Raw genomic sequence first — 11,600 nt, forward strand, 5'->3', positions numbered from 1 at the left:
GTGGCTAAAGGGATCAGGGGGTATGGAGAGAAGGCAGGAACAGGATACTGAGTTGGATGATCAGCCATGATCATATTGAATGGCAGTGCACCGAATGGCCTACTCCTGCACCTCTATGTAAGCCAGTCTATCTTACTGTATGTTGGAAACTAGCAAATAGTTGATGGGAAGTTAAGCAAGCCCGTTTCATCTTTCCTTCTCCACCTACATCCTTTGTCCCTATCTCCATTCTTCTCTTTCCCACTTGACTCATCTGCCAATTAATCCCTTCTCACATGGATCACCTTATCACTAGCTCTTGTCCCACCCCTTCGCTTCACCTCTTTCTACCAGCTACCTATTCCATCAGTCTGAAGATAAGTCCTGACTTGAAACACTGTCTGTCCACTTTCCTCCAGCTGTCGTGCTGAGTTCCCCCAGAAGTTTGTTTTTTGCTCTGCAGTCGGAGCGGATTCTGCAGTCCCTTGTGTCTCTTGGTTGACCTTTGTCAGATCCTCTTGTATTGGCGTTGTCTCTGTTCTTCCCCCAGACCCCCATTCTGGAGCAAATCTTATAACCCACTTCACCATTATGTGTCTGATTTCTCCAGCCAGTTCCACTCACCTTCAGTCAGGAGCAATCCATGTTCTGTTCCCAGGGCAGCCTGCAACACAACCTTGCTGCCAAAATTAGGCAGCAGCTCTGGTATTCTAGAGCTATCATATCCTGTCCAAATGTGCACAATGCCTCGTTCCTGAGGACTCACTTGCTCTTTCAGGCTGCACAACATTAAATAGAAACACATATTGAAATAGTTGCATTAAAAGCTGAACCATATTTATTTTATTAAGAAACTTCCCCTCCGGATATATTGTCTTTATTTCTTTCTTTCAACCTGTAGTTTATTTTGTTAGCTCTACGAGGGCCAGCACATGGCTTGTGTATGTGAAAAACAATTTCTTGCCAATCGCTCTGCAGAAGCCTTTAATTGGCAGCTCAGATTAAACCAGCTTTGATCGGGAACCGCAGAAAGCAGGACTTAATCCTGACAGAGATCATGCAGCACTTAGCAGGGTATCTTTGCGGAAAGGAGCGATACTTCACACCTCCCCATCCCATGGCCCATCCTCTTCCTCTGACAGGCTTATCTAGATTTTGAGCCCATAACTTAGGTTGATAAATTCAGTGACTGGATGGAAACTGGCAAATGTAATTTCAAGTCGAAAGTATGAGATTAATGCACTTTGGTAAAAAAAATCTAAAAGCTGATTAGCTAATATCTGTGTACATTTATGGAAAAAGTTAATATTTGGCGATGACATCCCAGGTGACTTTCCTGTGCCCAGCACATAGATATATTCATGAAGACTCACCAGTGCCTCTACTTTCTTAGAAATCTGAAGAGATTTGGCACATAACTGAATACCGTAATAAACTTCGACAGAAGCACTATAGAAAGTATCCTAACTGGTCGCATTATGGCCTGATACAGCAATTTCAATGGACAGGAATGCGAGGCCACAGAGAGTGGTGAATTCAGACCAGTCATAGAACGCCAGGTGGCTATGGAGAGCTGGCTGAGAAGAGGTGATGAGCCCTGGGCAGATCCACTATGATCATATTATGGCAGGCATGCTTGAGGGCCAGTGGTAGTTTCCTGATCCTATTTTATGTTATTTTGTTCTGACTCGCACTGAGCTAATACTTATAACAAAGATGTGTCAACGCCACACTGGACGACTTAGTCCTTAAACCACAATGGATCAATGTGATTAACATCAGTAAGTTGTTGTGAAATGGCAAATTTCCCCTTTCAGACTATTGTGTATTTTGGCAACTCTTTGTGCCACTTCAGATTTTAGAGTAATCTATACAATGGCCTGGTAAAGACCAAGCTTGAAATATTGCCTACAGTTCTGGGAAGGAGTGTGGTCACATCTACAAAAAATGTACAGTTTGAAGGACGTAAACAACCTGAGATGGGTTACAGTGGAGATTGACAACAACCTGGGATTGGTTATTCTGGTGAGACTGGACGTTGTGGAATTGATTATGTGGAAAGGTGAAGACCACCACCAACAACCTGGAGTGCCTTTAATAGTGACAAGGAGTTTTAGCTAGTAAAATAACAAGCCTGGATAGTAACTTTTTGCATTCAATGGATCATCCTTTGTATTTTCAGTTTCATACTTTAGTTAGAATACACCACATCTCCTCCAACCCTCCCCTTTCAGCATTTTGAAGGGACAATTCACTTCACGTCCCTGTGATCTACTCTTCATTCTCGGACCATAACCCTCCATTCCCTTCCCATCCATATAACTATCCAATTTATTTTTAAATGATAAAAACGAACCTGCCTCCACCACCTTCACTGGAAGCTAATTGCACACAGCTACCACTCTCTGAGTAAAGAAGTTCCCCTTCATGTTACCCCTAAACTTCTGTCCCTTAATTCTCAAATCATGTCCTCTTGTTTGAATCTTCCCTACTCTCAATGGAAAAAGCTTATCCACGTCAACTCTGTCTATCCCTCTCATCATTTTAAAGACCTCTATCAAGTACCCCCTTAACCTTCTGCACTCCAAAGAATAAAGACCTAACTTGTTCAACCTTTCTCTGTAACTTAGTTGCTGAAATCTAGGCACCATTCTAGTAAATCTCCTTTGAACTCTCTCTATTTTGTTGACATCTTTCCTATAATTTGGCGACCAAAATTGTACACTATACTCCAGAATTGGTCTCACCAATGCCTTGTACAATTTTAACATATAAATGTAATGACACAATGGTCAATTTTGTAATTAACTACAATTAGGTAATTAACTAATTATATGCTTTAATTTCAGGTCATCCAAGTAAGATGTTTTATATTTGTTTCAGAATGCTTCAATCTATAATAACTGAAATTTTCATTCAGTTCTCTTAATTTTTAAGAAAGTTATGGGCTTTTGACTGTCCTCGATCACAGCTTTTGTGTTGTCAATGGAAAAGCAATAGGGAACAAGATGCTAATTTCCGAGTATGAAAATGGCCATAAATGTTTAAATAATGAAGATATGAAAGTGAATTAGATGTCAAATTAAACTTATTTTTATGCTTTATCTGATGGGAAAAATTGCAGACTTGATTTTTTAAATCTCAAAATTTTGAAACATTACTACTTACATTTCGTTGTTTGTGTTCTGACTTTTGTAACTGTCCTCTTGTCTCTGTTCTTTTCCCCAACAACCTCTTTTAGCCCATTGACCTGATGACCTTGTGCACAACAAAACTCAGAGCAACTGTTGCCCAATCAGAGGTCCCTTTGTCTCATCCATCCTTCCCTTACCCACCTGCAGCTTGAGACTAACTTGCTTTCCCTCCTCCCAGTTACGCTGGAGATTCTATGACTTGAAACATTAACTCTGCTTCTCTTTCCACAGATGCTGGCTGGCCTGCTGATTAGCCCACACCGCCCTGCCCATACTCATTTCGCTTCTACTATTGGAAAGAAGATACATGAGTCAGAGAACCATTACCTACAATTTATTCCCATCAACCATCAGATTCTTGAACCATATTGCACAATCCTAACAATCTTAATCTGTATTGCACAATCCTAATCCTTATTTTTTTTTACACAGGATGATGAATGTGTGCAAATGGCTGTCCATGAGGAATAGGAACTAAAGGAGAAAAGGACAAAAGTATGGGGGTTTAGGAACTGTATCTTTGGCGTTGGGTATATTTCCCCCAGTGTCTTTTCTAATGCCTCTTGATCCAGATAAAATAAAGCACTCTGATGCAAGAGTTACCTTGTGTCCTGCTCAGCCATTAATAGGTGTTTCCCTCACCACTGTCCATTGCAGTCCAGCTCTTCATTAACTTCCATGGGGATGAACCTTAAGACAAGAAAGAATTAATCAAATAGAACAAATCACCATGTTCATGACACCCATCATCATCTTTGCTGGCCTCATGCTCATGAAATTGCGAACCATTTAAATACTCATCCATTGGACACTGAAAACAGGTATTTTTCCCACTCCCTCCATTATCTGCTTCCAGAAAAATAATAAATAAACCGGAAAGGGCACAGAAAAAATATATGAGAAAGTAATGCTGGGATGGGTGAAAAGAAGATGTTGCCAGGATTCGAGGGCGTCAAGTGAGTTACCAGTTCTAATTTGTCTCTGTCAAGAGTCAAGAGTGTTTTATTGTCACATGTCCCAGATAGAGCAATGAAATTCTTACTTGCTGCAGCACAACGGAACATAGTACATAACAGGCGAAAAAAAGTTCAGTGTGTATATATACACATACACACACATACTCAATAATTAAACAAATATAGTGCAAGCATAGTAATAGTCTGTTGCAGTTCAGAGCTTAATTGCTGTCAAGTTTATTTGTAGTCGTGATGGCTGTAGGGAAGAAGCTGTTCCTGAACCGGGACGTTACAGTTTTCAGGCTCCTGTACCTTCTTCCCGATGATAGTGGTGAAATGAGTGTGTGGCCAGGATGGTGTGGGTCTTTGATGATGTTGGCTGCCTTGTTGAGGCAGCGACTTCGATAGATCCCTTTGATTGGGGGGGATATACTGTGTGAGATGCTCAGGCCAAATGCCTTTCATGTTTTACTATTAAACTGCAAGTTGTTCATTCACCACCACCACCACCACGTTGACTGATAAGCTTAACCAACTTCTTTCCACAGTCTGACTTTTCCAATCTACCTGATAGACCTCCCATTATTGTATTATCCAAGTCCTACCTTGCACTAATTTCAATTTTTTTTTGGTTTATTACTGTCATGTGTACAGTAAAATGCTTTTGTTTGCATGATATCCAGTCGAGTCAAATCATACTATACATGAATACAATCAAGTAGTACTGGTACAACAGGTAGTATAAAGATAAAAATACCAGTGTAGAATATAATGTTACAGATAGAAAAAACGGCCACGATCTGCCAGACTACATCCCAGATTAAGGGAGAACCATTCTGTAGTCTGAATTTACTTCTTGAGGAAGTAGAGATATTGAACTGCTTTCTTGGCCATAGTAATAATGGCTTATAATCTTCTGCTCAATGATCTACATTGGTTCTTGAACCCAAAGTGACTTCATTGTCAAATTCCAATCCTTGACATTTAGTCTGCCTAACACTGTAATTATCTTGTTGCCTGAGGAAGGGTTTCGGCCCGAAACGTTGCCTATTTCCTTCGCTCCATAGATGCTGCTGCACCCGCTGAGTTTCTCCAGCTTTTTTGTGTAACCACTGTAATTATCTTGTAGTTTCAACCTACTGATGTGTGTTTTCCATCAGCTGGCACCTCTTGTTCATCCATTCCTTCCTATAACACCAACACTGACAACCATATTTGTGTTCCAAAGGCCTAGTGATTCCTTCCCTAAGCTTCTATCCCGTCACCTCCATGAAACTGGACTCATTGAGTCACTTAATCTATTCTACCACTGTCAAATGATGTCAGAGTATGCAAAATTAATTATTGATTCCCAATTAAAACCAGTTAACAGAACACACGTTATCATCTTTCACAGTTTCATGATCTATTTAAAAAATATCACCTTAGTTGAATGACATCTTTATCTGCTCTTAAACTCCTCCATAAGCAACAAGAAAACTGTGGAAAATCAAAACTCTGGAGGACAATAGACAATAGGTGCAGGAGGGGGCCATTCAATGTGATCATCCCCAATCAGTACCCTGTTCCTGCCTTCTCCCCATATCCCCTGACTCTGCTATTTTTAAGAGCCCTATCTAGCTCTCTCTTGAAAGCATCCAGAGAATTCCACAGACACCACTCTCTGTGAGAAAAAGTGTTTCCTCGTCTTCGTTCTAAATGGCTTACTCCTTATTCCTAAACTGTGGCACCTGGTTCTGGACTCCCCCAACATCAGGAACATGTTTCCTGCCTCTAGCGTGTCCAAACCCTTAACAATCTTCTTAGGGTATTCTGGGCAACTTCTTTTGGCACTCTGGGCAAACCCTTTCTACCTAACCACGCCTTCTAGCCAAGTTGTTCCAATATAGTTACTGCAGCATCTTCTGACAATGTGGAAAATTACCCAGAAATGTGTCTGGGACAAATGACAATAAAACACTCTTGAGTCTTAAAAATCCTTGACCTAGTATATTTCACTAGGAGCCCACGTGAAACGGAAGTCAATGAGCATCAAGGTGAAAACTCTCCCAATGGTGTCATACCTCACAACTTCCCTGGCCAAAGAAGTAGGTTAGACATTAGGTATCCTACAGTGGGTAACTTACTTCCACATATTCCAAAGCTTCTCCATAATCTGCTTGACACAAGAACAGATTGCAGTGGAATACAGTATATGAAGGAACTGCAGGTGTTGGTTTAAACCAAAAATAGACACAAAAGAGTCTTGACCCGAAATGTCACCCATTCCTTCTCTCCAGAGATACTGCCGCTGAGTTACTCCAGGATTTTGTGTCCATCTTTGCAGTGGAATACTCTCCACCTGTCTGCAATTCAAGCAATGGTAACCAAGTTTAACAATACAGGACAAATTAGCCTGCTTGAGTGTTATCCCATGTACTTCCATGAACATTTATTCCTACAGTCACTGTGGCATTGTGACTGGTTATTACCAATGAAAAGTTTTGTTGCCATTTGTTATGACTGCAATGAATTTTCATTTATCTCAAACTTATAACCTCTAATTTCCAAAATTATTTGATAAATCACGGTATAGAAGACAAATAACTAAGATCAATGTATATTAAGGCAGGAGTCAGCTGGCAAACAGAATGCAAAAACCGCTCATACTGGCAAAAGTTGTTGACTACATTCGCAATTATATAAACACTTTGGACTCTTTGCACTTTAGTTGCATAGAAACTTGTTCAGACCTTACTTCGGAAGTGTTGTCTTTTCCAAATTATAAAATATAAATATACTGAGAAGAGGGAAGAAGATTCACAACAATGATACCAGCACTCAAAGATTATAAACCTGCAGAGGTTGAACAAGCCAGAATTATTTTCTCCAGAAAGGCAAAATAAATGACCAAGTAAAAATGTTTAAGGTTGGGAAAGAATTGATAGGGTAGATGTGGAGAACATTTTTCCAGGAGTAGAATGAGGAGGGAAGGGGTGATGCGGAAAGACAATACAAAATTAGAGCCCATTAATGTGAGAAATAAAAACTCAGTACAGGTGCACAACCTTTTATCCGAAGATCCAAATAACGAAAACCTCCGAATAGCGGACATTTTTTTCGGTCCTTGAAGAAAGGTCCTTGAAAACGTTCACCGAGGGCGGCCCGCAGAGGTGACAGCGGAACCTCCAGTCGGTCCTCGAAGAAAGGGGAACTAAATCCCCATTCATAAAAGAGAAGGTGAGAGTATATTGCGCGGGAGGGTTAATAATTGACAATATGCTGCTACCTGCCCGCTGAGTTAAAAAGTTCCCACGGTAGACTCACGATACACAGTGTATCGTGAGTCTTGCGTGGGAACTTTTTAACTCAGCGTGCAGGCAGCAGCAGATTGTCGCTCCCTTCAGTTTCACCCCACCTACACCCCTCTGCTTCCCGGCCATGTGTGTGACCCCTTCCCTCCCCTCTCCAGCTCCCCGCTCATTGCACCGGCGCGGGGGCTTTGCACTGTCTTCACGTCGGCGATGCTAGCAGCACAGTCCCAGTCACCGGAGACGTCAGGACCAACGGGACACCGACCCCCAGGCCCACTGCAAGCACGGAGATCCCAGAGACCCACAGCCAGCAGCAGCCCAGCCCCGTTCCAACTCCAGAGGAAAACTGCAATCTGGCCTGAGACGTCAGGACCACCAGAAGCCGTTCCCCGAGCTGCGCCTCCTCATCGGGACACTGACCCCCAGGCCCACTGCAAGCACGGAGATCCCAGATCAGCAACTCCAGCCCAGCCCGGTTCCAACTCCAGAGGAACACGCTCCCCGTATGGGCAGAAGCTGATGGTGTGCAAGGGCCGTCTTGTTCTTGGGGTCGCGCAGCTCGGGCTGTGGGCGAACTGCCACTTGTCGCCGTAGCGGCCCATCGGGGAGCGGATTCCTCTGGAGTTGGAGGGGGAGGGGGGTATTGTGCTGTTTGATCGCCCCCTACTATCCCGGGGACAGGGAGACGGGACGTTCACCGAGGGCGGCCCGCAGAGGTGACAGCGGAACCTCCGGTCGGTCTTCGAAGAAAGGGGAACTAAATCCCCATTCATAAAAGTGAAGGTGAGGGTATATTGCGCGGGAGGGTTAATAATTGACAATATGCTGCTACTTGCCCGCTGAGTTAAAAAGTTCCCACGGTAGACACGATACACAGTGTAGGCAGCAGCAGATTGTCGCTCCCTTCAGTTTCACCCCACCTACACCCCTCTGGTTCCCGGCCATGTGTGTGACCCCTTCCCTCCCCTCTCCAGCACCGGCTCATTGCACCGGCGCGGGGGCTTTGCACTGTCTTCACGTCGGCGATGGCAGCAGGTCAGTACAGTCACCGGAGACGTCAGGACCAATTGGACGTCGACCACCAGGCCCACCGCAAGCACGGAGAACCCAGAGACCCACAGCCAACAGCAGCCCAGCCCAGCCCCGCTCCAACTACAGAGGAACCTGGGTTGCGGATGACGGAGCTCGGGGCGTTGTAGGGGCCCATCGGGGAGCGGGTTCCTGTTGGGCCTGACGTCTCTGGCCACCTGCTATCCTCCGGGAACTGTACCGCCCTTGCAGGAGAGTGGGGTTGTTTGCAGTTGCAGAGGGAGGGGGCAAGGGCGGTACAGTTCCCAGTCTCAGCTCCAGTCCAGGGGGGTGGCCGGAGATGTCAGGACCAACGGGACAGCGACCCCCAGGCCCACTGCAAGCACGGATATCCCAGAGACCCACAGCCAGCAGCAACTCCAGCCCAGCCCCGCTCCAACTCCAGGGGAACACGTAGGGGCAGAAGCGGATGGTGTGCAAGGTACGTCTCGTTCTTGGGGTGGCGCAGCTCGGGCTGTGGGCAAACTGCCACTTGTCGCCGTAGCGGCCCATCGGGGAGCGGATTCCTCTGGAGTTGGAGGGGGAGGGGGGTATTGTGCTGTTTGATCGCCCTCTGCTATCCCAGGGACAGGGAGACACAGCGGCTTTTTAAGACTGGTGGGCAATCACTTCCAAAGTTCTGCCCACACAGTCTGTACACCTCTCCTACACTGCATGTCATACAAACATTTATTCTGCAAAAAAAAACCTACATTGAAGACTCAAACTCGCGACCGAGTAACTGCCGGGATCAAGGCGCAAACTCGCGACCTTGCGGATATGAGCCGAGCACTCTACCACTGAGCCAGCCATTAAAATCTACGCTAAAAAATTTCCATTCCGAAGACCGACAAATTCTGAATTACGAAAAGTGTCTGGTCCCAAGGCTTTCGGATAAAAGGTTGTGCACCTGTACTGTTGTTACAAACTAGCCACTTCTGCTTTTTAACAGCCAATTATCTCTATAACGGTGACTCTATAACTGTCTCAGCCAAATAACGATAATTCCTATTCTTGGTCAGCAGTGCCCTACAGATCGTATCCAAGCACCTCCAATCCTGCTATCTGCACACCCCATCCCAGGAGAAATCATAAAACCACAATTCCATCAGCCCTGCCTACTCCATCCTCTGTGAACAGATCTTGCTGTATTGCTCTCGCACACCAGCTTCACTCCCCTATTGAAACCAACAGCAGATCCACATCAGTACAATTACATCAGCCCACCCTGATCCTCCAGTCAAAACATGGTGAAACACAATAGAAAAAGTTTTCCTGTTGCCCTCCCGTTTGGTTTGTACTTGCAATGCTGCAATATTTAAACAATAATGATTATATCTTATCTCTGCATCAATATTAAACAAATCCAGATTGTACAGTGTAGAGTACCAGGGCTCATAACTAGTAGAGTTTTACACTGGCTGAATATATATTCTCACACTCACTACACATTCTTCCTCTTGCTGACACCAACCATGTATGATGGAAGCTTTACACTACCTCACTCTGTAGCTAACCCATTCTGTCCCTGTCCTATGATGTTTGCACAGGTACTGGGACAGTGCAGAGAGAGACCATATTTAATTTTATTCTTGGGTCTTTATCCCCAGGCCCCATGTTTTCCCTGCTCTGTGAGTGTTTGAGTAGGCAATGTAGAGGCAGCTGTATATCATACCAAAAGTTTGCTATCCTTGATCTGAGTGATTGAGGGGGAAGTGCACGGCGTATATCACCTACATTCTACTGTTTCATAAGAATTTAATGAAACACACAATCTCACATTCACTGACACACAAATTTCCACACTTGCTAACACACAGTTCCACGCTCGTTGACAGATATACTCTCACACACACACATTTCCACATTATGAAACACACATTCTCACTCACTGACACATATGGATTCTCACACCTGCTAACACATACATTCTCACACTTTGACATATGGATTCTCACACCTGCTAACACATACATTCTCACACTCTGACATTTGGATTCTCACACCTGCTAACACATACATTCTCACACTCTGACACTGCCCCACATTTGCTAACATGCACTGACACGTTTCACACTTGCTAACACACACACTCCCACACTCTGACACACGCACATTCCCATGCTTATTGGCACACCCACATTCTCAAATTTGCTGATACATATTTTTTCAATCAGATTCATATTCCTTCACTTGCTGACACACACATTCTCAGTCACTGGCGTGCACACATTCTCACACTCATTGACACAGACATTTCACACTCGCTGACACATGCACATTTTCAGAGACACACACACACATTCCCACAATCTCTGACACAGACACACAACACAGACTCTGGCACACACGATCTCACACTCGCTGAGCCATCACGTCAAACACTGACTGACACGCACACGGCCGCATACACACTCCCACACTCTGGAACACGATCTCATTCACGCTGACACATAACGTTCAAACACTCGCTGACACACACGATCACGTACTCGCTGACACGGACCCATTCTCACGCACACGACCCCACACTCACTCGTTGATCCTGGCACAGACTCACTCGCCCGTCACTGTTACACTGATTTCCACGCGTGGTTGATGCTGAGCCCTCTCCGCCCTCTCCCTGGACTTTGGCCTCACCTTCGGCCCATCGTCGGCGCCATCTCGGCTCCACCACCGGCTCCGGCTTGGCAGCGCGGCCTACACGGGGGCCGGTGCGGACCAGAACACACGGACACGCGTGCGAAACGCGTTTCGAAATGAGGAGAGACAGGAGAGACAAGAGAATGTGATTGCTTGAATCTTAAGGTAAAAACAAACTGCTGTTCCTCCAGGGAGTAGTCGAAAGAGAAACAAAGGAGCACGATAAACGAAAGTTTAAAAAGAGTCACTTTGATTTGGAGAGCGAGTAAAACACGAAAGAGAAATTCCAGCTGGGTTACACACTGTTTTGGTGTTAATCGAAACCTTACATTGTATCAGTATCTCTGTTGCTGGGTTACATTGTATGTTACTCTGTTCTGGATTACTAGCATTATTAATCCGAGTCCTTCACCACAGACATCCTGCATGCAGGTCATCATGAACCCGAAATTCAACAGGATTATTTG

At 44.7% G+C, this 11,600-nt stretch overlaps 1 protein-coding gene across 1 annotated transcript in view; it reads right to left on the minus strand.

Moving 5' to 3' along the window:
* als2b (alsin Rho guanine nucleotide exchange factor ALS2 b) overlaps positions 1 to 11,249 on the minus strand; it is a 99,135-nt gene extending 87,886 nt beyond the window's left edge. The window contains exons 1-3 of the mRNA XM_055638502.1: positions 11,131 to 11,249; positions 3,777 to 3,863; positions 604 to 758 (exon numbers count right to left, since the gene is read on the minus strand). Of these exons, the coding sequence (XP_055494477.1) occupies positions 604 to 758; positions 3,777 to 3,796 (175 nt within the window). The 5' untranslated portion in view covers positions 3,797 to 3,863; positions 11,131 to 11,249. The remainder of the gene's footprint in view (positions 1 to 603; positions 759 to 3,776; positions 3,864 to 11,130) is intronic.
* Positions 11,250 to 11,600: the final 351 nt, after the last annotated feature.

This window comes from Leucoraja erinacea, chromosome 7, assembly GCF_028641065.1.
Source record: "Leucoraja erinacea ecotype New England chromosome 7, Leri_hhj_1, whole genome shotgun sequence".
Lineage (NCBI taxonomy): Eukaryota > Metazoa > Chordata > Chondrichthyes > Rajiformes > Rajidae > Leucoraja > Leucoraja erinaceus.